General features: G+C 39.5%; 1 protein-coding gene across 1 annotated transcript; it reads left to right on the forward strand.

Moving 5' to 3' along the window:
* The first annotated feature begins 1173 nt into the window (after nucleotides 1–1173).
* Nucleotides 1174–26353, forward strand: LOC119428516. Its single transcript, XM_037696198.1, has 6 exons — nucleotides 1174–1246; nucleotides 15906–15976; nucleotides 16887–16997; nucleotides 17074–17171; nucleotides 24662–24731; nucleotides 26102–26353. Exons 1-6 carry the CDS (start codon nucleotides 1174–1176, stop codon nucleotides 26351–26353), a joined length of 675 nt encoding a protein of 224 aa, XP_037552126.1.
* Nucleotides 26354–27336: the final 983 nt, after the last annotated feature.

Consider the following 27336-nt stretch of genomic DNA (forward strand, 5'->3'; position numbering starts at 1 on the left):
AGTGTTTCAATGGCGTCCTCCGGCAGCCTCGCACCTTATATAAAGCAGAAGGTTCATTAGGGAGATGACAACAACACTACAGCACTATTCTCTGACATTTGACAGAATTAATGAATCCCATTAATGAGTTTAAAAACGTAAAAACATGAATTTAACACCCCACATTTTGTGGCTAATATAACATGTTCAAACAGAAGTTCTGCGTTTTTGGAAACTGAAACCTTCACTTGTCATTCATCATGATGTCAAGAACAGGGTTTTATGCTGCATGCGAGGACAAATGATGAATTTTGTGCCGTGAAGATGAATAAATCCCCCGTCCATTTTTCTGTTTTGGTGACATTGGAGCTGCGGCGGCACACGAAGGCGTGTGATTGTGTGCAGCGTGGTGGAAGACATCCTGTCAAATGAGACACGGCTCCATCAATCTGTGCTGCTGACCTTTGCACGCTCGCCGGTGGAATAAATGAATTCTCCCCGCCACGTTTGGAAGGCTTAATGAATCTGGTGCACGTCAGCTACTCCAATGGTCAAGCTCTCTCCTTCTCAATGAATAAAACCATCTCCAGATGCAGCACTTTTTGAATTAACAAAAGAATCTCTCATTTTGCATAAGTAGCACGAAGAAAAACTCCTGAAACTCTAATGGAAACTGTTGCAGAAGACAATCGCAGACTTCTTTAGCCTCAAGTCTGTACTGATGGCGCTCTTTGTCTCCACACTTCTGCACCAAGAAGTGTTTTCAGTGGACTTTGTGTTGGGAGATAATGGTACTCCTAATTGGCTGAGCGATGACAAAACAGATGGCTGTTTAAGTTTCAGGAACAGTGTTCACTTCTGTGAAAGAACTGAAGGGAAGTGTGGCTGTGATGAGAATCATGGCATGTGATGAAGTGGCTTTGTGCAGATCTTCATGTTCATTCTTGTGTTTTATACATTTTAACATTACTAGCTACAAGCATTGCTTACGTTATTTTAAAAGTACATATATATCTAAAGCTGTTTGCTTACACTCCAGGTTTTCATTCACATTTTGAGAAGTCCATTGAGGAGGAAGCCAGTCTTCTGGGAATGAGCAATCAGGTTCAGCAATCGGACGGAGAAAGGGTGTTCAGGCGTGTTGAAGAGGAGAGGGACCCACGGATGGAGGAGAGGAAAACAAAGGCGTTAAACATGCTCTCCAAACTGCAGGACAACACACCTCAGCAGAGCAACGGCAGCAAAAGTCGCTCCAACTTTGAGGAATGTGAGTCTCTTCTAACAAATAAAGCATTTATTTTTTAAACCGGATCAAAATCAGAAGGAAGTCGCTGTTTAAACACGTCATTAAATGGAAAAAAGTGGTTTCAAAACAGCAGGAGAAATGACAAAGTATTTATTTATCACTGACGGGGATGAGATGCAGGGAACTCAAACTGAAAATCTGATTTGGAATTAAGCTGGGATGTTGTCGCAGCAACGCGTTAAAGCTGTAATTTTAATTCGTTTAAACAAAGGATTTTTTACTGTCTTTACTGACCTTGTTCAGCCCTGACTAAACAAAAATGCTAAAAAAAAACTTTAAATATTCTCCATTTTGGTTGCCTCACCGTTACTTTTAATTATATTTTAGTATTATTTGGTAATTAAAGGAGTAGTCCCGTCAACTTCACAGTGATATTTGACTAAGTGTTATCCGTAGTTAGTATCTTATCAGTTAGAGTATGGAGTGCTGAGAAAGAAGCAAACACCATATTACTGTTCTTATTGCAATGCACACTATGCAGGGATCAGCCAGGCCTCCATCTCACGTCTTCAGCTCATCCAGAATGCTGCTGCTCGGCTTTTAACCAGAACTTGTAGGTCTGAACATATCACACCAGTTCTGTCCTCCCTTCACTGGCTCCCTGTTCGTACGAGGATAGTCTTTAAAATTCTTCTGTTGACCTTCAAATGCTTAAATGGCCTCGCACCCTTTTACCTCTCTGAGCTTCTGGAACCTTACGTTCCCTCTCGGGCCCTGAGATCATCCGATCAGCTGCTTTTGGCTGTTCCAAAAACAAGACTGAAGCTCAGAGGAGATCGGGCTTTTTCAGTCATGGGCCCCAAACTCTGGAACAACCTGCCCCCCAGCATCAGGCAGACCACCTCCATTCCTCACTTCAAATCCCTGCTTAAAACACATCTGTTCTCTCAGGCATTTCACACAGTGTAAATTGATCTAGTGTTTTTTAATCTGTGACCCTATTTTTTTAAATGATTTTTATTAATTCTTCAGTTATTATTATTAGTGTATTGTGTATATATATATTTTTTTTTTCTCTTTAATTTACTCATTGATTGTTGTTGTTGTTAAGCACATTGATAACAGGTTCTGTTTTAAATGTGCTCTATAAATAAAGTTGACTTGACTTACAGTAATTAGAAGCTTGAAAACTTTTTTTTTTAATGTACTCAGTTTTTGGTTTTCCATGCATCCTCTCGCTGATACTCGTGCTCTCTGCTGCTACTTCAGACCACCAGAAACTTTTCCACTATGATTTGAAACAAACGGACAGCTCGTCAGGATTCTGTCGTCTGAACCGGCTGTTCTTGCTTTGCTTTGGTATAGAGTGCTTTAGATTGTATTTTTCTGTTTCTTTTCTGGAAATCATGCTGTGCTTGTTTTTAGTCCTACTGAACAAACAGATAATAACGACCATCATGTTTTTACAGTCTCGTCTGTTTATTCTCTACTCCTCAATCGCAATTATTACTTTTTTTCTTTAGTTTCATTAATGTCTTATAAAATAAAAATAATTTTATAATTCTGATTCACTTGATAAAGCTGCATGGTAAGTTTAGAAGAAGGATAAATATTGGGAAATTGCAGTGCAAGTCTTGGTTGGATTTGGATTTGACATCTTGTTAAATGCTGAAGAAGTATTTAGTAGTAGTATACAAGTCGTCACAAGTAGTATTTAGCTTTCATTAGTAACACATTGCTTACAAAACTCTTGCATTTCTTTCTGCAAATGGAAACCAAAATTTGATCTTTGGAATATATTTTATTTTATCAAATGGGAAATATTGCCTCTTTTTAAAATCCGATTCGTTTGGGGCGTAGATTATTAACAAGAAAAAGATGCTCGTTAGGGAAATGTGCTGAATTTGTCACCGTACAATCTGTTTTTGTTTCGGCCTTCAGTGTTCACTAGGGTCTTTTTTTATTTATCCTGATGAGTAGTTTGTGCACACACACAAAAGTGTTTGTGTCCCCCAATCTGACGACTGTCTCCCATCCAGACTCCTGTGGCCCCTCATTAGTATCTGAATGGGACTAACAGGTTTTAATTGGTCTTGTTTTATCCAGCGCTGACAGCCTGCCAATGGATTCCCAAAATTCTCTCCCTGCACACTCCACATCCACGAGTAACTTCCTGTATTCAGCCACCCATATTCTGTTCTCCCCTTTGACCTTCCTGGTCACCATCAGTCAGCGAGCGCTGCAATGTGGCTCGTGTTTGAAGTCAACATTCGTTCTGCAGCAGAGAGTTTGTACACAAGCACAAAGAGCAGATAGATATAAACTTGGTAAAGGGATGAAAAGTTTGTACAAACCTTTGTAGACGTAAGAAGAAATGTTGGTTTAAGATGAAACGATCACCAATGTAGGTCAGGGTTCACCATAGAGTTGACTAATGAGCACATCTAACATATTTTTACTTTGGCTCACAAATCTGACAAAAAATAAAATAATATCCCAGGCCAGTTAATTCATGTTAGAAACAGCACCGAGTGGAAGTTTGTTACTGAGGGAAGAAGACTCTGGGTTAGTTAATTATAAACCAATAAGAAGTCTGAAAATGAAGTCAGAAGAAGTGAAAGAGGTAAGAGGCTTCTTAAAGAAAACTGTATTGGATATTCCCTCCGTCATTGAAATATACTGTAAGTAAGGTACCGGTGGCCACATCTAGGCTATCAAATATTGAGTTGTCAAGTCAAATTCCAAGATGGCCACCACTATACCTATACATATATATGTGTGTTTGTGTGTGGGGAAGGGGGACTGGCCATGCCTATAATTTGAGGAAACTATGCTCTGTAGTTTTTCTATTGCATGAAAGTATAGTTTTCTCAAATTATTGGGGTGGCCCTTGGGGTTGCAAGACCACCATTAACCACCCCCTGGCTCCGCCATTGCACATGGTGGTGGATAAAATTTCTCCCTCAACCTGCCTGGATCTGCCACTCTGCGCTACTAGGGACAAACAAAAACAAACAAACAAACAAGAACCTTCTGTTTTGTAACTCCAACCCACTTGAATATTTTGTGTTAAACCCGTTAAGGTTTATCTTGATGCATGGGAAATATTGCCTCTTTTTAAAATCCGATTTGTTTGGGGCGTAGATTATTAACAAGAAAAAGATGCTCGTAAGGTTTACTTACATTCACTGTTCAACTGCAGTCCATAAAATCACTTCTGTCGAAAACAACAAACATTTACTATTCAAATCCCTCAGCAACAGGCATATCAGCATACCACTTGTCTACACAGGAATTATTTAATTGATTTTTGAATAAAATATAAATTAAATTGGTTAAATTTGGAACCGTTGGCTCGTAGATTTACAAAAACCTGAGAACTGGGGTGTGTTCATCTCTATCTGTCGGTCTCGGTGGTGACTTTATGAAACGATAAAAATTAATCCAACACTTACGATCTTCTGTGGTAATTCATCCAGTTTTCAGTGTTTAAAAACAGCAACTGTTATTGTTGTTATGTGCTGTTCTTCTGGCAGCCAATAGGAAGCCGTTTCATTCAGCATGAACGTTGTCCTACCTGTCTGACTACGGATATCACGATCTGGTGGTTTGTTGAACCCAAAGTGCAGACAGATGCTCAGGGAACTCGAAGGTAAAATAATAATTATTATTATTAAATGAAAACAAAAGGCTGACGGGGCAGCAAAACTTGCATATAATAATGAGGAGACATGGGGGAGACGAAGAGGACGCCTTTACAGGACAATCCACTGACGGGAACAACAAGGAAACACTAATGGGAGACAATGACGAACACCTGGGGTGACTGGATTAGAGGATGTGTGTGACAGGAGCTGGCAACATGAGGGATAAACACCGATGAAGGCAGGGCAGATGACACAAGAAAAACACAAATAACACACAGATCCTCTAAACTGCAGCCATATAGGCTGACAACAGAAATGATTGGACAACCTAAATCCAATACTTAAAATAAAAAAAAGAAGTACTTTCATATCCAAATGATTAAACTTGTCCCAGTAAATATCAATTACAGAAATGTAGCAAACGTTTAAGAGGTCATATGTTGCACAGAAGTATATTTTTAGATCCTTACTATTAATGGACTAAAACATTCATTCAACCTTTATTTATACAGGTTAATCCTATTGAGCCTCGGGGACTCATTTAAAAGAGAGACCTGATTTTAACAAAGAATGATGACAACAGAAGACACTCATAAAAAGCACACAAACTGAGACAAACAATTAAAAGAAAATGGTATTAAAAAAACGAAACAAAAAAAGCTAGGTTATAAAACGATGTAGAAAACTAAAAACAGGAACATGTCTGCATTGGTTTTTGCCATGAACGTAGCAGGTGTTTGAAGCCACTTAGAGAGGTCAAGGTTGAGAGCTTCAGATCTTTTTGTAAGATATTCTAAGAAACAGGAGCGGAGTAGGAGAAGGCCCTTTTGTCTAGTTCAGCCCCCACTGAGAGAACACTGCAGGTAATAATGTCCTGAAAGCGCACGCTGTAGCTGCACTTGCGCAGACATAGGAGGAGATGTATGAAGGCAACAGATCAAAAAGTGATTTAAAGATGAAAATGTACCAGTGATAGAGACTACGTGAAGTTAGTGATGACCAGTTAACCAGTGAATACAGGGTGCAGTGATGGGTACGATAGTTACAGCTAGTTATGAATCTTAGTGCATCCTGATAGACAGCGTCCAACACCTGCAAGGTGCTGGGGGCGTTCATGTAAATAATGTCACCATAGTCAATGGAATGAAGGAAGTTACAAAGCAGTTACAAAGTGTTTCCTAGCATTCAGAGTTAAACAGGATGAATTTCTGAAAAAGAAACTCAATTTAGCTGTCTTTACCAAGTTTTCCACGTGAAGCTTAAAGGAGAGATGAAATCAATCAAGAAACAAACATTTGTAGGAATCGACAAACTCTATAGGAACACTATTCAAGGATGTAATCGAAGGAAGAACTGCTGGGACCGATTTCCTGTTTGAAAACAGCATTCCTTTGATTTTGTCAGCATTTAGGACAAGTTCGAGATGGAACAAATCTGACTGGATGATGTCAAAAGCAGATTGCAAAAGCTGGAAAACCTGTGTTAGCTCAACAATAGACAACTGTATCGTCAGTAAAGAAATGTAAGGATGCACCAGGGATGTTCTGACCTACATTACCTATGTAGATTGTGAAGAGGGTGGGACCAAAGACTGAGCCTTGAGGTACACAGTTATTAACCGTTATATAACTGGAAGAGGTACCATTATGTTGAACACACTGTCTCCGATCTGAGAGATTGTTAGAGAACCAACCAGTGGTGTGATCTGAGAAACCAGTTTCTGAGAGCTTATGACACAAGATGTTACGATCCACAGTATCGAAAGCTTTAGACAGGTCTAAGAAAAGTGCAGCACAATAATCCTTAGTATCCAATGCTTCAACACTGTCATTAAAACCTTCAGTGAAGCAGTCGTTGTGCTGTGTTTTTTTCCTGAAACCAGATTGATGTGGAGGTAAGATGTTAAATGAGTCCAAATACTTTTTCATTTGAGAGTTTATCCGTTTTTCTAGAACCTTGGATAAAATGCAGAGTTTAGAGATTGGTCGATAGTTGTTCAGTGAGGTGGGGTCACCTCCCTTCAGCAAAGGAAGAACAAAGGCCGTTTTCCAAGCATCTGGAACAGAGTTTTAGCTTATATACATTATTTACTGCTATAATTATATGTTTTCTTGACTTTGGGACCTGTTGGGGCCTATTTATCCTCTTCTGCCTAACTGCAGAATACAGCTCAGGCTGTGAGCCCAGGAAGAACACTAAAATCACGTAGCTGTGGTTTCCTTTGTGTTGTCAAACAGAGCCTGTTAAGCAGCGGCTGCTGCGGTGCGAGGAACTTCGTGGGTTTCTGGTGAATGTTATTACTGATACGGGACACCTGTCGGCCTTGAGCCAGCTTCACTTTGACCCCACCCAGCAGTGCCAGCAGCACATGTTCTTCCAGTCTACATCAAGGCTAGCTGTTGTTTCCAAGCAATGAAACACACACACACATACAGGTACGCACACACAAACAGTGAACAAGAAAGACCAGTCTCTTAAAGAAACATGGTTGTGCGAGGTGTTTGTGTGTTCAGGTACAGTGCCTTTATGTAACTCCTGTTTGCTCAGCCTTTGGTCTGGAATTGTGTATTTATCAGTCCAGAATAACTGGGCAAACAAACAGCTCGTCTATTGATGAGCGACAGCGTGGAATATGTGCGCTGCATTCACAGCACAGAGAAAGGAAGGGGCAGAGTGGAAGAGAGAGCAAAGTAAATCTGTCAAAGAGTCTATTATGTGGTGTCCAAACAGAGAGCGCCGTCCACAATGGCCTTATTAATGGGACAATGTCAAGGAGCGGCAGGGCGATAATAGCAGATGATTTTTCTTTGTGGGGTTATCTCTGAAGATCTGCTCTTGCAGTAAAGCAGATGATTTGGCCTCTGGGGGTCATATCAGTGAGGATCTGTGGCAGGAGCTGATTGGTCTAATGTGTGTGTCTGTGCTCAGAAAGCGTAAGTTGTGGTTTGTGGCGAGGCCGGTGGCGTGCAGCCAGAGACAGGAGCGTGGCTGCTACGTGTGTCTTTGTTTGTTTTCCTAGCAGAGCTTTAACCCCCCCCTCCCACTCCACCATACACAAACACACACTCCTTGGTCTTTTTAGAGAAAGTGAGGTTGAGGAGCTGTGTGTCGGTGTTGCAGCACATTGCCTGCAGGAGAATGCTCCCAGATATTGGCATCCACTGTTACCTATTTATTGCATATTGGCTGCATGTATAATTCTGCTCACTATAACTTTCCTCAGTACCCTGAGCATCAGTAATTACAGCTGTGCCACGTTTCAGTATCTGTCCTCTAGATTAAAAACTGGAAAACTGTCCTCTAATCAAATTGAAATCATCTTTAGTCCCGTTTTAGGTGTATAAAACCTCATGTTTGAAGTTGAGATAAAACTGTGGCATTGATGATGTCACTCTAAACATTGTAATTGAATATTCCATTTCCTTACTCTGCTACTCTCTTTACTTGCTCTACTCTTCCTGTTTTGTATTTGTAATTATTGTTATCCTTAACATGTGTTTTTTTTGTCTTTCTTCCTATAGAAAAAAAAAATGGACCTGCCATTCTGTTTGTTTGTCTCTCCTTCCTGTCCTCTCAAACCCCAGCAGATGGTCCTGAGCCTGCTTCTGCTGGAGGGTTCTTCCTGGAGAATGTAGAAGTTACAAAATAATTTGAAATACAGATGCTCTATCAGAAGGTGTCAACAAACCTTGACATTAAAAGGATAGTTCAGATCTTTGAAAGTGGGCTTCTGTGGTAATGTTTTATCCGAACCTCATTTTGAAGAAAAAAAGTTTATTTCTAATCAAATGGATGAGCTAACTATGAGCAGAACCAAGATTAGAACAGGCTGCTGCTGTTTCAAAGCAGCTTCAATCTCAAAACTCTCATTTGCAGTTCATGCCGACACTGTTTATATGGGATTCTATAGTCGTTTTGTAACTGCAGCAGCAGCTAGCTGTAGCTGGTCCAGTGCAGACTGGGACACTTCCAGCAGGAGTATTTAAACATTTCTGCCAGATTAATTGTGTAAAACAAATTTATCATCTGGATTTTTATAAAGATTTCAGGTAAACACATTTTCTAAAAAATAAAAATTAAAATCTACTTACCGTAGTTTGTGGTTGTCATGCCCAACTGATAGCAAATACTTTATTTATTCCTTAAGACTGAATTATTTGAATTTTTAGCCCTGAACCCCATTTTGTGTGTTCACACCAATGAGAATGTCTCAGACCTTTATGATTTATAGCAAAGAGGTTTTTAACCCGTACAAATCAAACATCAAACTTTTTTGGAGGTTGAGGAGTTAAAGCTGAACTTGTAACAAATACAAGCATATAAAAACTACAAAAAAAATTTAAACAAAGAAACCAGACATCTATTTACAGCTTTGTTAAAAATGCCAACACAAGCATACAAAATAAAAAGTAGTACTGTCTTTGTCAGTTAAAAACATTGTATTGCCTTAGCAAACATTATAATGTCTACTGTATTCTATCCCTCTATATTATTACTGTGCGCTTTATTGTCATTCTTCCTAAATAAGCTTAAATAAATTATTCTAGAAGTTGAAATCCGTCACATTCTTGTCTGTTTACGTGTACGGTTTATGTGTACGGTGGCCCTGAGGTGTAAATAAACAACATCTGAAAAAATGGAATTACATTTCAAAAAATGAAATAAAATTTGAAGAAAAAAAAACCACACAAAAACATAACATTTGAAAAACCAGAATTCCATTTGAATAAAATGGAATTACATTTGAAAAAACAGAATTACATTTCAAAAAACAAAATTAAATTTGAAAAAGCACAACAAAACCAACAAAAACACAACAACGTTTGAAAAACGGAATTACATTAAGCCAAATCGGAAGAGGCCAAAGCAGAAGTGGCCAGAATCACATTTGAAAAAAACTGAATTACATTTGAAAAAAAATAGCATTACATTAAGCCAAAGCCGAAGCGGAAGTGGCCGAAATCACATGAGAAATATGGAATTACATTTCAAAAAACAAAATAAAATTTGATAAAACACAACAACGTTTGAAAAAAACTAAATTGCATTTGAAAAAACGGAATTAATGTAATTCCGTTTTTTTCAAATGCTGTTCATTTACACCTCAGGGCCACCGTAGTTTTTCGTGCCATATGGGCATAGTGATGCTTCTTTTGTTTCTGGCTTCTGTTTATGCAAAAATAATTGGCAACAACTCATGGCACACTGACTTTTTAAAGTGTCACAGTGGAAGATTTTAATCAAAACTTTATGTGACTTTGAATAAAGGGCCAAGGAGTCGTAGTAACAGATTGTAGTAATTTGTAGCTCTGCTATGAGTTACTTAAAAGGTTCACTTTTATGATTACACGTCGACGTTGTTTCCTTAATCCAACAGTCTTTGTGCTGTTTTATGTTCCTTACAAGCACTTTGGTAGTTGTAGAAACAACAGCCTGGTCTTTTTAATCTGTAAACCTGCAGATTCACTCCTACTGCACCTCCTGCTGGCCCACAGCAGCCTTGAGTTTTTTTGCTGACACGTACCTTTAATGTGGACCCATTCGTGCACAGTAAAGCTTCATAGAAATGATTTGCTTGTTCTGGTTCACAGGATGATGCTCAGACCTTCTTATCAAACAGCACACGCTTAATATTTTATAAGAATTGTTGTTGTTTTTTTTTCCCATCACGTTGAGATTTACAAGATCATCTCAAATTTAGCAACATAAACCCAAATAATCCCACAAAACTATTTCTCATTGATTTGTCTTGTTAGGATACAGTTTTATCACTGCGTATGAGTCCATCTCACTCCAGATTTGTGCTAATGACATGTTTTATGCCTGTAAATGTGGGACACACACTCTGACATTCTTCTGCTATTAAAAAGGGGGTCACCTCCTCTCCGCTGCTGAATGTGAGCTTTGTTAAAGGAATGACGGGACATTATATACAGTGTGAGTTGATGAGCAGATACAAAAGTCTGGCATTAAACGGGAAAGAGAGCAACAAACAAGTTCAAAACACAAAGAGCGCCTCTGTGTACAAGAGAGACTGTTTTACTGAGGTGTGCATTTTCTACAGTCGAAGTGTGTCTTTTATAATTAGTACGTTTTGGTACAAAACATTTTAAATAACGTGTATGATTACTACACTGAAAAACAACACAAATATAGGATATAATGTTTAAATTATCTTTATGTACGTAAGAAAAGTGTGAGCTAGCCCTCTGCCCTGCTAGCTATTATTAGCCTTGAACACTGTGCAGACCAATTGGCTGAGCATTACGATGCAGACTGGACCATCTGATCAGGGATTTATCTGCAGTAATGAGGGCGTTGCTCCAGCCTGTCATGGTAAAGTAGGAGCTGTTGCTCATGATGTACTGCGCTGTCTACGTTCCAACTCTTCATTATTGATGGGAACTTGCTAAAAAAGGTCTTACCTCTAAGATATTATCTCTGGCCTGGGAACACCTTGCGGTTTATCCAGGAGGTGTCGGAGAGTACTGAGGAGAGGGATGTCTGGGTTTCCACTCTGGACCTGCTGCGTCCACAATCCAAAGAAAAGCAGACATGGACAGACTCTCTAAATGACAGCAGCGCAGACATACGACTTGTGTCTTGTAGCAGAGCGCACTATCACTAATGCTAGGTCGAAGCCACTCATCCTGTGGCTACAACCTCCACACTCCACCTGAAGGTAGTGGAACTTTTGGCAGGGGGAAAAATTCCCCACTCCCCCGTCCTTGGACCCTGCCATCCTTGGGTAATGGTAAGGGAAACACTGAACCTCAACACCTGTCAAAATCCTTTTTATTCTTGACCAGTTTATTTATTTTGCGATATTTGGAGATCCTCTTAAGACCTTCACTTGAATGTTTTGTGATCCACAACAGGGTCTTGACCTCCTTTGCTTGTGTTAGACAGTGTTTAGATCAAAAACTGACCAAGCATCTCCAAACGTCAGGTTACTTTCTAAACGGTGAGCTGAAAAAAGCTTTGGATTAGATGCTGAGATTTGTACATTTTTCATTTGTTGGCGAAAACACATGGAGGTCTTTTCTTCAGCCCTGCTCATCAGACAGAGGCATTTAATCATATACAGATGAGTAGCAACACTGGTCAGAGCAGCAGTCAGTGGTGTTTTTCATTTGTCAGCTGCAGATATTAAAAATGAGGTCCAAGTGTGTGTTAAATGAGTTGTGACCTCCAGCTGTTTGCAGCCTGTAGACCGATGCAGAGGCAGTGACTCTGCAAGAGAAAAGGAACAAAAACAGAAAAACAAACGCTTGTGAAAGAGTAAACCTCCCTGCTCATCATCATCATCATGGCCCCATTCTTCCTCTCTCAATTGCAACTGAATCGCCTCGGTCTCATTACAGATTACAGCCTCAGCAGAGTGACTCTCCCCTTTCTCTCGCCTTTCTCCACACAGTCCCTCTCTTGATTAACATTTTCTGCTAGGCTTCACACCAAAGGCCCAACCTGTGCGCTTTAAAGGCAGGGTGAAAAAAAAGCCATCAAGCGCTGGAGTGGAATCAGATAAGGCTATCAGGCAGGAGGCTTTACTGCCTTGGCTTTGTCCTGCTCCTCCACCCACCCTCGCTTCCTCCCTCCGTCTCTCACTCCACTGCACCTTTTGTCCGGCTGAGTCCCTGACGGCTCGCTCCCCTCAGCCTCCGACAACATCCAGCACCTCTGCTGCGTGTGAGCACAGCCTCGGCCAGGGTGGGTAGGGTGGACCCACTGAAACTTTAGTACGCTTTTACCGGTAATTCTCTCTTTTTTGCTAAAAGTGGACAAAGTTAAGTTCATTTCATGGTTAACACGTATCTTCTATAAGACAGTTGTTTTCATTTAGAAATTCCCCACACTGCTGGTGGTTGGGCTTTGATCAAGTTAAATAAAATTTGATTTAGAGTAGCTGAGACTGACCAACCTCTGTCCGCCTAACTTTCTTTGAAAGAATGTACCATATTTTCCACCGTACATGTCGCTTCGCCCTATAAGTCGCATCAGTCCAAATATGTCTAATAAAATGGAAAAATCCATAAATACGTTGCATCTATTACGCATCACCGCTGGCAACCTGGAAATGTGGGTCGAACTCGGAAATGTGGGTCGGTGTTGTGCCAAAAATCGATTGGCTGCCAAATGACGGCTGTGGGAGTGTGCACAGGAGGATTTTAATAAGAATTTAAAAAGATTAACACTTAAAAACAATTATTTGTTTGCTCGAAATTATAGCAAAGGTGTAACTTATAATTAAGGAATGCACTTAAATGGTCATATTCACTGCATTTGGTCGGGGCAGCGCAGTGAAATTAAGCTGATTTGACAGCTTGAGCGAGCAGAATGAAGGTGGCAGGCTGTGGCAAGCCAACTGTGTCATTAATAGCTACTTTTTACCTACTACACAACACAACGGCATGCCTTACCGCTCGAGTGCCATCTAGCAGCTGAAAATGGTATTGTTTAATATTTTAAGTCAGGATGAATGAAACCGGTCATATCTCAGCCAAAAATTAGTTTATAAGTATGGGGAAAAGAGTCCATAAATACATCGCTTTGGCATATAAGTTGCAGGGCATGCAAATTATGCAAAAAAAACAACAAAACTGACTTATAGGGCAAAAAATACGGTATATCGCCCGCCAGATTGAGAAGTGACGGAGGTACAGGGTCGCTGTTTTAGTCAAGCCTTGTAAACAATGTTATGTGCGATCTCATACAATTCTTTTGAGATGTGTTAGCTCTCAGAGTATGTGTTAAGGGTGACTATCAGCAACCACCACGCCAAATTTTAGCTCAATACCTACAAAGTTGACTGAGTTATAACTATTTTGATGGTAGATTGGCTGTGGCCATTTGAGATGGGCTGACCAAAGATGGATCAAGTGGTTTATGAAGTATTTTGCTGACAGACAGCGTTAGTGACACCAATAGTTACCGTAATAGCAAAGTTTTGAGAGAAAATATTGTAGTGCTGGGATGCTCAGCTCCTGCCACACCATCGTTTTGTTTATATCTTTACATTTGCCGTCGTAAAGCCATCTTTATGTTTTCGAAGGTCAGTTAGCTGTGACGGCCATCTTGAATTTTGCTGACTCCAATAATTAAGCACCAGTTTTTAAATATAACACCATGATTTATTTATTTATTTATTTTTTGTAACCCTGCTTTCAGTTTGTACCCAGGTCAAAATGCAAACAAATTAAACCGCACGCTGTCCCATTAGTTAGAAATGCAATATTTTCTAATCAGATTTTAATTTATATTTATTACAGCACTGATGCTGTACTTAGTTTAATTTAATGTATAGTCATTTAAACATTATCTGCTGATTACATCACTTTTTTTATTTCAAGACATAAGGATGTAGTAATTACTGTCTTATAATAAATTATGGCCGGACTGCGGCTGCATGTGTGCCTCCTCTTCTTCTGGACATTTGCAAACAGATGCAGCCTGCAGGTTGTTTTGATCAATCAAGCTTTAACAAGTCAAGTTGACTTGCTTTGAATGTAACATTTAGCACGTGAAAGGGTGAGGCCTGGTTTTGATTAGCACTAAGCTGATAAATAGCAGATTCAAACCGGCCCCCCTGCTAGTGCAGAGAAACCCCAGAGGTCCAGAGGTTTAAGTCCAGACTGATATAATAAAGTCTGTTGCTTTTTTATTCACCAAATGCATGAATAGATCCATTATTCAGTCGACTCATTCTCATCTTCTAAATTGAAGTGGCAGCAGCTTAAAAGCTCTTTTTTTCCAGCGCCCTTCTTTTTCTCCAAGTTGTCCTTTCTTTAGAAATGTATCTACTAAAATATTCATGGCGTGTTTCTGTGATTTATGCTTTTATGTTTAAGACTGTTTGCTCCGAAGTGATAGTTTATTTTTTATCTTGAATATGAAAAGTTGCCATGAAAGAGGGGAGACTTTTATCATTGATGCGTTCATGGACACTCGCAAATATTTGTATATTGCTTCGTGTGTTGCCTGTTTTTCTGTCTGTACAGCACTTTGGTCAGCCTTGTCGCTGTTTTAAGTGCTCTATAAATAAAATGGTGTGGTATGGTAAATAAAACAGTAACATAATAGTTCCAACTTTTAGTTGCATTGTAGGACTTTAAAACTAAAATATTTATTATCTTTTAACAGGTGGAAAATATGCGATGGAAGATCATTGCAGTTTAAACTTTTAGCTTTTATGGCTATTCAACTGGTGGCCCGGGGGCCAAATCAGGCCCATGAGTGTGCTCAGTTCAGTCCACCAATGGGTTCATTTTTAAATAAAACTTCATTTTAAATCATAAAACAACCTTGCATAACGAGAATAAATTCTGGATGTCCGGCCCCTGAGCTCTTTGCTTTCTATAACTGTGCCCCCTGAGCAATTTCTTTGAATAGCCCGTTTAATGGTAAAGTGTAACAAAGGTCTTAAAAGAAACACACACATATACATATTTTATATCCAGTTAAAGAAGAAGATATTGAGTTACAGCAGGTAAAGTATTTTAAAACATAGGATTAACATATTTATCAGTAACTGAGCTAAACAGAATTGTTTTCTAATGAAAATCTACATTTTTGTGTTTGAATTCATTTGTTTCATTTGAATCATTTAAAGAAACTTATCAACATTTGGCCAAACATGTTTGTAATATTTAAAACTAATAAGATCCATTAAAAAAAGAGTACCACGCAATACTGTGTTTTAGTTTCATTATAGAGTCTTTACATGTCTTGTTTTTGTCAAACTGAAATATGGTCCATTTGATGCACTTTGTATCTCATGTACCTACATCAAGATGTAAACTTTTATTTTTTTTAATGACCTACAGCAAGTTTTGCTTTCAAAAAATATACATTCATCATAACTTTTTGGTTATCTTACCAACCCCCAACCACCCCACACGCACTTAATGTTGCTACTGATGCTAAAATATAATTTTTGATAAGTCAGATTTTCAGATTCTGAACTTGTCACTCTGAGGATCTGTACCATTCTGATGCCTTCCTCAATATTTTCTCCTCTTCTTTTGTCTTTCCAGTCGACTTTTTGGCAAAGTATTGCATTTTCAGCCAGGAGAAATTGGCCGAGTACAAAAGGGCTTTTGAGGCGGTAAGTGAAAGGGGATTTAAAAACTTTATGTTCTCTTTCTTTTTTCAGGAGATTCTGTTTCACTCACTGTTAAATGCTGCCCTCCTGATCAGAAAGACACTGCTTCTTCCATATTTGAACGTTTTTTTTAAAAGCATTGTTTATTCCAGAATTTCACTGAAAGAGTCTGCACCAACACAAAAAAACAAACATAAAATAATAATAAAGGACAGGCAGGAAATCAACACTTTTAGCATTTTTGCTTAAAAATATATTAAATTTTAGGGTTGCACGATATTGGATTTTTGGCCGATATCCGATATACCAATGTGTTAAAACTTATTTGGCCGATAACCGATAACCGATACCGATATTTTACCCCTAGACCTACTTACAGAGACTACATAGCTTTCTCTGCTGTGGAATTAAAATACCACATTATTCTGCATGGTCTTTATCAGTTTGTCCTGCTACCAAATGCAGATGGCAAAAGGAGATGAAAATGATGTAACACTTCAACTCGGATTATGTTTAATGTGAAATTTATTCAGGACATGTACTCTCTCTAACACAATGAAAACACGAACAGTCACAAAAACAGCACCTTATATATATATATATATATATATATATATATATATATATATATATAAAGTGCCTTTTATATCTGTGAGTTATTTTGATGGAATTGACAATGTCCGATATTTATCGCTAATATCGTCCGATACCGATACCATGCCGATAATATCGTGCATCTCTATTAAATTGTTTATATTTTTACTATTTTGAAACTGAATTGACTTTTGATACGCTTCTAAGAGTTAGAAAGTCTGTTAAACTTTAGGTTTCCTTCATTTTTTGTAAGAAATTTAACATTTTTGATTGTATGAAAAATTCTTTAGATAAAATGGAGCTGTGCGTTTGTTTGTAGGAGGACAGCGACAAGGACGGCTACATCTCCTGCCTGCAGGTTCTTCTTGCACTGAAGACCATCATTCCTCCTGAGCTGCTATCTGACGAAGAAGAAATCTACGTCTACAGAGTAGATCTGAACCCCACACACACACATATTCACAGTCCCGCTGCTGTAACACAAGCACCTTTTTTTTTTCCTTAAGATCTTAGAGATGGTGGACTTCAGAGTGACAGATGGACTTGTGGACCTGAGGCTGTTTGCTGTGATTGCAAGCCTGGCCCAGAAAATAACCTCCATGGAGTAAGTGAAAGGCGAACGCTCTCCTCGGTAAAGCCGGAGGAGGAGTCACTGACCTGCTATAAATAAGAACAAGTGTGTGTACGCAAGTTGGTTCCACCGATTTAGTCATCGTGTGTGGGACTCCCTTTGATTCTCTTTGATTGTTTTTTACGATTCTAGAGGTCCAAGCTTTGAATTTTGTTGGGATTTGCACATATTCTGTCTCCCCCCCGCAAGTAGACACTAAATAATAATGAGCAGAACTGAACTTCTTAAATATGTATCTGACGAGATGTATTTTATTATTTTGTGAGAAAATTATAGAAATTTGACACAAAAACAGACATAAAACCTCAACTTTAACGTCAGCTAAAGCAATTTCAGCTGCTCTGTTTTGTGTTTGAACACAAAAATAATTTTCTTTTCTTCGTAATTTATTATTTAACCTTCAACGACATGGAATAAAACATGATAATAAACACTTTTGGTTCATATAAGTTTGAAAATGAAGTAAATATCACCTGATAGGAGTAAAAGCACATTACATGATGCATATTAGAAACAGCCCGACATTGTTGTGATCTGTTAAAGTGGTCTTGATCATCAGATCTTCAGGCTTTCAAAGTTTTTTGGACTTTTGTTCATTTTCTGCCCAATTCTCATACCAGACCATAATAAGTCCGAGATATAAAAACAGCTATCTTCAAGTCAAGTCCTAAAGAAACAGGAAGAAATCCATCAGAGCTGACCCGAAGAGAAGCATCATGCTTCTGCATGTGAAGTTTTCAGATAAATGCTTTTTGGAAATCATCATGATGAAGCTAAAATTCTATTTCCTCTGTCAATCTGTGTTATCTTTGGTATATGAATTATATTTAAAGGGAGCAAGTTAAGTTTGTGATATGACGCTGTGATTAAACTCGCTTCTTTGCTCAGTTTCTGTCGTGCGGTGACACAACACAGGTTCATCCCTTGAGTTATAGAGTCTTTTACCGCCTGAATGAGTTTCACGTCAGAGTTACGCAGTTCAACAGACGAATGTTCGTCAAAAAATGGACGGGTAGAGGACAGAAAGTGGTGAGAAAGCAGCTGAAGTCCAAAGAAGTGCTTCAGAAAGCCTGAAGAGCTGTTGATCAGAATCACTTGAAAAGATTACAAGTAAACCTGGCTGATTAGAAAAATTATTGCCGTAAAAGTACAAAGTATAACTTGAGTATATGACTTCTCCCAATCAGTAATCTTCAAAAATATGTTAAGAATTTATACACAGATTCAGAAACCCAAGTTTCTGTTCTGTGTGATAACAACTGAGTATTTCCTGATAAGGTAGGCTTTTTTCAGATTATCTTTTTTTTTTCAATAAATCAGTGGAGAAAATAACCGAAGTCTGAACCCTGCGCGAGCAGACTTTGTCCTCAGTGTCCCCGTGTCCCAACATTATGCTCCATATGCCGCAGATTCCCACACACAGCGCAGTTTTTTCCCCTGCCCTGGGGTCTGAGGCTTCCTACAGACAGGAGAGAGTGGAGCCAAGCCCACTCTGGAGGTCCCCGGGGGTCAAAGTCTGCACCCGAAGCCTCACCCCGGACTGAGAGCTCCCTCTTAGCGAGGACAGGGCCAGGGTCACGGGTGCTGAGATTTACGGCCCGCTCTTTGTGTTGTGTGTTACTGCTGCACTGCTACAAAAGGACGGCGGTGTCTGCTCTGTATGGAGGCAATTATAGTAATGATAATGAATGTCCATATTAAACCTTTGCTCACAAAACTCCTTTCTGCAGTTCCAATAATAAGAGGAGATCAAGAATGCAACCTCCGAAACGAGAAGAAAACAAAAGTGTCCCTCTGTCGTCTCACCCTGACTGAACTAAACTGATCCTCTTACCTGTTTCACTTTAACCCTGTTGGTGCTAATCCCAGATTAGTTACACAATCTGATCATGTAGAGATCTGAGGTGTCTCCCTTCGCTTCTTTTTATTTCCTCTTTTCAGCCGTACCTGCCTCGTGTCACTCATCTTTTGTTGCCTTCTTCTGCGCTCCAGTATTTTGGTTGATCTGTCCCTGTGTTGCATCGAGTTCCCTCAACACACACACTCATATATACATAGGCCTGTCGTGATAACAAATGTTGCTGGGCGATTAATTGTCTCAGAAATTATTGCGATAAATGATAATATTGTTTGAAATTTGACAATAATTAGTAATTATTGTCAAATTTAAGAAGAAATGTTGAATTTGTTTTGCCTGTAGTACCTTTTTTCGACCAGCAGATGGCAGTATAAGACTGTTTGAACCAAAGGATGGATAGTGAGGAAGTGAGCAGCGTGTGTCTTTAAGAAAAATGGGAGGGAGGCCCCTTGACGTGACATGGGCCGTCTCTCTTCGGTTCTCAAAATGGTGGATGCTCGGTGTGGTTTGAGCTCTTTAGCATAGCATTTTTCACACAAAGCTTTTAATAAAAAATAAAAAAAATAAACAAGTTTTCAGCTTTTTTTTTTTGCAGAGAAAAACTTTTTACACGAAGGCACGAGTTTCAACTGTGAATTTTGGAGCTTTGACAAGACAAAGTTTTTTTCCCGAGGTCAGCCTGTTAGCTTAGCTCATAGCTTAGCTTCTCAGCTTAGCTGCTTTTAACGATCCAAAAACTGTAAGGATGGTACTTTTCTGTGGCCCGGTTTGTGTCTGTTTCCCTCGTGCTCCCTCATTAGTTCCATTAGTACCACCTGTGTCTCGTCCCAGCTGTTTGTCATGTCTCGTCTTCTCCCTGTATTTAAGCCGTCCTATTCTGTCTTGTTCTTTGCCGGGTCGTCTTCGTTGGGTACTCTTCCTTGGGTCTTCTGAGTCTTTCCCTGAGTATTCCTGGTCCCTCGAGTTCCTCGTGTCTCTCGTGTCTCCTGAGTTCCCCGTGCCTCCTTCCTTGTTCATGTAAGTTTTGCTGCCCCGTCAGCTTGTTTATTTTGTACTTTTCGTTTATCATTAAAAACCTATTTTTGTATATCTGCCGAGTTGAGTCCCTGTTCTGCACTCTGGGTTCGCTCCTGACACAAATCCTGACAAAAACGTGATTTTGGACGGTTAAAATGGATTTTAAAGTGAAAAGAGAAAGGGAGGGGTCAGTGAAGAACTCCGGAGTTGAGCCTTTTGTCATCCAGTGTCTTCAGTAGAAAGAGAAAGACACAAAGAAACGATAGACAATAAATGAAAATGAGGTCGATAATTTTCATTTATTATGCGAATAATTGATTTATTGTTTACTGCGACTGGCCTATACTGTATATACATATATATTCTCCTCACATTCCCTGGCAAGAAGCATGTTGTTATACAAGATCTATCCAAATAGCATCAGTGAATCTGTAGCATTCATTATTGTCACTAACAACAGGAGGCAGCAGGAGCTGCAGCTTGATAAAGTGTTGGTGTTGTGGTTTTGCATCAACACTTTTGAGATAATTTAAGGACTTATAGCATTCCTTGAAGGAATGCACATCACCCTCTGTATTTTATTTACAAATTTTAAATGAAGAACATCATGATGAGAAGGAAGGGACTTATAGCCTTTTGTCATACCTTTTAATAGACATGGAATGCGATTTAATGGGACATTGCAAGATCTGTTAGTGCTTAGATTATGTGTCCTGAATGACTTTCAGCTACTACCACATTGAATTTTAGCTCATTGTTGACAAATTTAGCTAAGTTATTGTCATTTTTGTGTTTGGTAAAGCTGATTAGCTCTGATGGTCATCTTACATTTGGGTTGACTCCAAAGTTAAATCAGAATCTTATCAAAAGCTTTTGACACTGTGAGTTATGAAATCTTATCAAAAATGTTTTCTTATGGTTTCAAAAATGGCTTGAAAATTATTTGCACAACAGAGAGCAAATTTTATTTTTTTTAATGGTAAATTGTCACAGCAGGATGTTCTAAAATGTGGCATTCCACAAGGATCCATTTTGGGCCCATTCTTGTTTCTCATATACATAAATGATTTATCAAAAGCATCCAGTATTTTGTCACATGTTATTTGCTGATGACACCAATCTCTTTATTACTGACAGTAAACTTGACTCACTTATTGATAAGGCAAATTATGGGCTCATTCAGTTTGCCCAGTGCTTTCAGTTAAACTATCACTTAATGTAAAAAAAAAAATCTGATTTAATCTAATTTAAGAATAAGACAGAATTACAATCTAGAAAAAAATAAAATTTATATTAATAATTTACTCTCCAATGTTTCATCAAAAAAGTTTTTTAGGTGTCTTTATTGATGAGAAACTTTGTTTTAAGAATCATTGTGAATCTGTGTGTAAGAAAATATCTCAAAATCTTTAAGTATTATAAAAAAAGGTTGAACCCTATTTAAAAACAAGTACTTTAACAACCTTAAACGAGTTGTTGAATTAAATTCAATTATTACTTTTGGAAAGTTTCAATAAAGTTTGTCTAGTAGTTCTTGAGATATTTTGCTAACAGACAGTGTTAACTTCATCAATGTCAAAACTAAGATACACAATGTAGAACACTTAAAGTATGTGTTGAATTTATGTAGCTAAATATCTGCAAAGTTGACCGAGTTGTACATGAGTTGTATTTTCTTAGACCATTTGGTTGTGGCGGCCATTTTGAATTGGGTTGACTCGATTGTAGTACACCCACTGATTATTTTCTGAAGGGTTTATTAAAATTTTGCTATCATAGAGATAAAATCACTGACGCAAACAAGTAAAAAACGTTAACTAAATATAAATAAACTGATTCCACAATTGATTTTTGTGTTCATTACTAATTCTAACTATTTGTTAAGTATTTAAGTAAGAATCTAAAATTTAAAAGCAATAATTATATATATATTTATTTTATTTTTTTTTTTGGATACCATTTTTTTTTTAGATGGTTCAGTTTAGATTTACATTACTTTAGATATACAATACAGTACAAATGTTTCAAGCTACAACTTTGTGGAGTTTTGAAGTCAAGCTCGTCTGTCTGTTAGCAAATAATTTCACAAACCATTGAACTGACTTTAACCACATGCTCAGAAAATATTGATTTAATGTACATCTAGAAGTGATAAACTTCCAAAGTCAATCCAATTTAAGACGGTCCCTTCAGCTAGTTCATCGTCGTATGAATCGGCCTTACGAAAGTTTTAAAAAAAAACAACTTGAAAATTAGTTTTGAGTTATTTTTTTCAGACTTTTTCCTTCTGGATTTGTACAGATCAGGTGCGTGTGCGATGTCCCTCCTTGTTGAGCCCGCTCAAAACAAATCAGACCTATCTGGGTCAGGTTCTGTTTGCATCTCTTCAGTCCTGCCTCACTATAGACAGGCTCTATAGAGCGCCAAAACCTTCAGCATTATGTAAGTGAGAAGTCTGCTGCGTTGGCCTCAGCAGGAGGCCCACAAAAGAAAATGGGTTAGGTTGTTATTATCCCCCTTTCAGTTCGTCACCGCTCCCCCCAGACCCTCATTGGTTATGCTAACCATTATCACACCAGAGTGCCTGTTCGCCAGGGTTTGTCTCTAACAAAGTGCAATTAATGATCATTAGCTGATCTGTCCTGCCTCATCCCCATCAAATCCAGTCCTGAATTGGAAGAAAAGGGCCAAGCGTGGTCCTGGGTGCACTCGGGCGTGCATTGTGCTGCATGGTCTAATGCTAGGTCGTTGAGCGCTGGATGAGGAGGTCCTCATTAACTTCGGGCGCTCGTTAGAGAAGCCACACGCTGCACCAAAGTGGTCCATCCCAACACAACTGGTCCTGTCTCCGAATTGCTGGCTTTTGCAGCTCTGCGACTGGTCACATTTCACCAGTGTGTGCTCTAACAAGTCCCGCTCTCACTGCTCTCACCCCACCCACCCTAACATACACACTCAGCAGCCACCCCCAAACCAGAGCAGTTTTATCCGTTAATGTGGCGGGAGGTCTTCGTGTGCCGACGCATTGTTTGTCAGCGAGGCCACTGTGAGCAACCACAATGGGCTCAAAACACTTTACCGTCACTTCTCGGCAAACACGAGGTCACTCGGGACAAAACCGCCAAAAATGAGCCGCCATGACACGACACAAACGAAACAACACTCGAATTAGGCCACCAGACTTACTTGTACGATTTAAAGTGCATTAGTAGTTTTGATTTTACATTTAAAAATATGTCCTTTTTAGCTTCACGGAAATCTAAAGAAATTATTTTAATTAAAATCCTACCTTCACTTGCCATCTTTCATGCCAGAGTTTTAGACAAAAGTCAACTTATGATTAGAAATGACAGAGTTATGTGTTAAAAATGACTTTCAGCTACTGCCACATCAAAATACAGCTCAATGTCTGCGAAACTGACTGAGTTATGGCCATTTTTGTTTAAGATGAAGTCAGTTAGCTGTGGTGGCCATCTTGAATTGGAATGACACCAGCAGTTAATCAAAAATTATTTTCTGTAAGTTTAATCAAATCTTTTCGGTGGTTTATAAAATATATTGGTAACAATATGCAAATACACAAACGGACCTTTGAAGGGCTTGTTAAAATCTGGATTTATTTGATATTTATCAAATAAAACCTAACTGGGATGATAAAAATGTAGCATCCAAGAAGACTGAAACTTGTCATTTCAACACCATCTGAATTTTTATTTATTTTTTTTTTCTAGCATTGCGCTGCTCTGGGTTGGAGTATCTGTTACTTTTATTCGGAGTTATTGCTTTTGGAAACTTTAATTCCTCTTTTTTTCTGGATGTAAATCGCTTTTTTGGATGATTATTTACCCTGGTATCAGATGCTGTGCAGCTGCAAGGATTTTTACTGATACCTTTTTACTTTTGTGCATTTGTTATGATGCGTAACCATGGCAACAAGTATATATATATATATATATATATATATATATATATATATATATAACCAGGAGCAGCTAATTAATAATCAAAAGCTCAACTATCTCAACTACAGCCCCAAATCCCAAATGAGTTGAAAAGGAGGTGCCGTGAACGAATTCCCGTCAACCTGGCGGCGGGAGTACCTGACTGCCGAGATCCTGGAGCTGGTGGGAAACTTGGCTCGTGACAACAGGAGGACTGGGATCATCCCCCAGTACCTTCGGCTGTTTGTCCGTGACGACGAGGAGCTCAGCAGACTGCTGGGAGGAGTGACCATCGCTCAGGGAGGAATTCTGACTGGCATTTGGGCTGTCCTGCTGCCCAGGAGGACCGAGAGGCCCAATGGATCTGACAGCAAGCTGGATCTGGGTGGATGGATCAGTATCTGTGGCCAGATCCTTCAGATTTGCAGCAGGAGATCCTTCCTGCCCACAGCCATCAGCCTCTATAACAACTCTTGAATGAGACCAGGATGATGAGCTACGACGACACTTTAATTTCCCTTTGGGATTAATAAAATATATTGAATTGAACTGAATTGATTTCCTTTTTGCATGCTTAACTTTATTAAATCCTTTTTCAAAAAGTTATTCCACGTCTCTTTGCTGACTGTTTGTCTCTTTGCTTGCAGTGAGTTCATGCGATCACTAATCAGCAACATGGACTTCCGCTCTCTTGAAGTGAGGCTCTTCAAAGCGAAGGTAAAGCTTCCTCGCCACGTTTGTGCGTTTGCTTTTGTTTACACAGAATGCACTCGACGCAGCATCCGATTAGTCCGATCCCATAGTCACTGACTTCCTCTCCGCCTCACTTTTTTTTTTTTTTTTGTGGCTCTGCAAATATAATTATAATGAAATCAACAAGAAGACTCAGCGAGCAGCGATTCCAAAGCTTGCTGTGTGCAGCTAGCGGTTGTCAAGAGAGGCACTCAGCCCTCGTGCATAGAAATGAGGGGAGCAAGCCCAAAGAATAAGAAGGGAGCTTTTCTCTTTTCATAGATTAGCACGGCCCTAATCTCATTAAAGTGTCCAGCAGTGAACATGCCGTCCACTCCGCTCTGGCTCTGTAATCAGCCCGAGACACACGGCTCGTCTCAGATGGTCCGGGACGGGCCTACCAGCTGGCTGCTCACAGGCCAGGCCGGCCCTCATTCATGCGAGGAAGTGCTGAGCAACAGAGCGATGGGCGCAACATGAAAGCCGGTGTGTGTGGAAAGCGAGCCTCTAGCCAGGTAGGAGAGGCTTTGTAATTACAGAGCTGTTAGGGATAGGGTTGTTAACTGGAGAGGCTGCTGGAGGGGGAGGGGGCTAATTGCCAAAAGGATGGTTCCTCCCTCCACTCAACAATTATTACCTAGCATGCATTAACTGTGCAAACAGGTGCGCTCAAACAAGAGTGTGGAAATCTGAGGCTGTGGCACACAAAAACACGTGCACATGAACATACTCTCACACAAAAGCAGCTCACGTCCTGCTTTGGGTTGAGTTCACTTCAGGTGAAGCTTTGGTTCCAAAAGAAAACACCAGGCTGCTTCTGGTGAGCGCTCCTTTCAACTAATGACTTCTGAATGTATGAAGAAGAAGATTAGAGGCCTAGTGTTCCTTGAAGGAATGCATATCACCCAAATGACAGCTGTAGTCTTTTTGATGTCACCCACAGAGTGCGTGTTGTGAAGGTTATTTACAACCACATCACGTTTTAGCTTAATATCTGTTTATTAATTGACTGAATTGTAGTGATTTTTGTGTTTTGTATGAGTCGACTGTGGTTGCCATCTTGAAATAAATTACCGTATTTTTCGGACAACAGGGCACACTTCAAATTGACAGTGAGCCTTATAATCCAGTGTGTTTTATGCATTAATTCTGGTCGTGCTTACTGACCTCAAACTGATTTTATGTGGTTATTGTGAATGTGTTGAATAAAGTTTGACTTATCTGACAGGGTTTTTTTTTACTTATGCCCCTTATAATCTGAAAAATACAGTACGACAAAATGCAAGGAATTGTAGATGTACATTTAGTACATGCACAGCGCTGCATGTCTAAAACGATTGTCTGCTCACCTGCAGCAACTCTTCCTGTTCCTCCTGGAGGAGAAAGGGGAAGATTCAGGCGCTCAGCAGGGCTTCATAAGCAACAAGCAGCTGCTGCTGGAGCTGAAGGCCGGCGGCATCCATCTGGACCAGGAGGCGGCCATCAGACTGGAGCTGCAGCACATTCCTCCACTGGACCTGCTGGACTTCCTGGCCTACCTGCCCCTCTTCATGCTCATTCACAAATCTGTGATCTCCAACCCATTCAATGACTCCAGCCGCCTCTGAGCGCCGCAGCTGCAATTTGTGGACGACTCAAGACTATCAGAGAAGGCTGAATCAAAGCAAGTAAATAAATATTAAATAGGACATTACATAAAATGATAGCTTTTTAATGGTCTTTAATTTTGTTTCACCAAATCTGTTCAACTTTGATCTTTGAGTTTGTTCTCAAAACGTATCCCAAAAGTCTGAGCGTTCTAAATAAAACTTTTATCTCCTGAACATTTATGATTCATTACTGTGATCACAAAGAGCTTTACAGAATCGGTGCTGCAGAACAGTATTCAATTTGAGAGTGACATGAAAAATAAGTTAACAGAACTTGTGTACATAAACCTCCTGAAAATATCGAACAAGTTCGAGTCAGGTCCTCTGGACGAATTCTTCTTTGTTGAAACGTTTTGCCTTTTATCCAAAAGACTTCTTCAGTCCTGAAAAAGTCCATCCATCCATTATCTTTACCCACTACTTCCTTTTCAGGTCACAGGTTCATGGTGCCCATGTCCAGCAATCACTGTGCGAGAGGTGGGGGACACCATGGACAGGTCTCCAGTCCATCACAGGGACACATAGAGACAAACAAGACAAACAACAATTCACTCTCTCACTCACACCTAGGGACAATTTAGAGTTACCAATCAGCCTAACATGCATGTTTTTGGTCTGTGGGAGGAAACCGGAGAACCCGGAGAAAACCCACGCATGCACAGAGAGAACATGCAAACTTCACCTAAAGGTCCCTGGCCGGATTTGATCTGGTGACCTTCTCGCTGAGAGGCAACAGCTCTACCAACTGAGCCACCATTCCACCCTGAAGAAGTCTTCTGGATAAAAGAAGAAGCATTTCAAGAAAGAAGACTCCATCCAGACAACCTTGTTAGATTTATATTGAACACGCATCAGAATCTCCTGAAAATGTATTTGTAGGTTCTCAAAGTTTTATACATCTGTCACCAAACTGTGGGCGGCAATTCATACTGTAATACATC

This window comes from Nematolebias whitei, chromosome 22, assembly GCF_014905685.2.
Source record: "Nematolebias whitei isolate Nwh7 chromosome 22, NemWhi1, whole genome shotgun sequence".
In the NCBI taxonomy this organism is placed as follows: domain Eukaryota; kingdom Metazoa; phylum Chordata; class Actinopteri; order Cyprinodontiformes; family Rivulidae; genus Nematolebias; species Nematolebias whitei.

Excerpts from the sequence above, each read along its gene's own strand:
- LOC119428516 (XM_037696198.1), top strand. The coding sequence starts at position 1,174 with ATGCTCTCCAAACTGCAGGACAACACACCTCAGCAGAGCAACGGCAGC. Across the intron at positions 17,172-24,661 it reads CAGAAAATAACCTCCATGGA|TGAGTTCATGCGATCACTAA; the intron begins GTAAGTGAAAGG and ends CTTTGCTTGCAG. Across the intron at positions 24,732-26,101 it reads TGAGGCTCTTCAAAGCGAAG|CAACTCTTCCTGTTCCTCCT; the intron begins GTAAAGCTTCCT and ends GCTCACCTGCAG.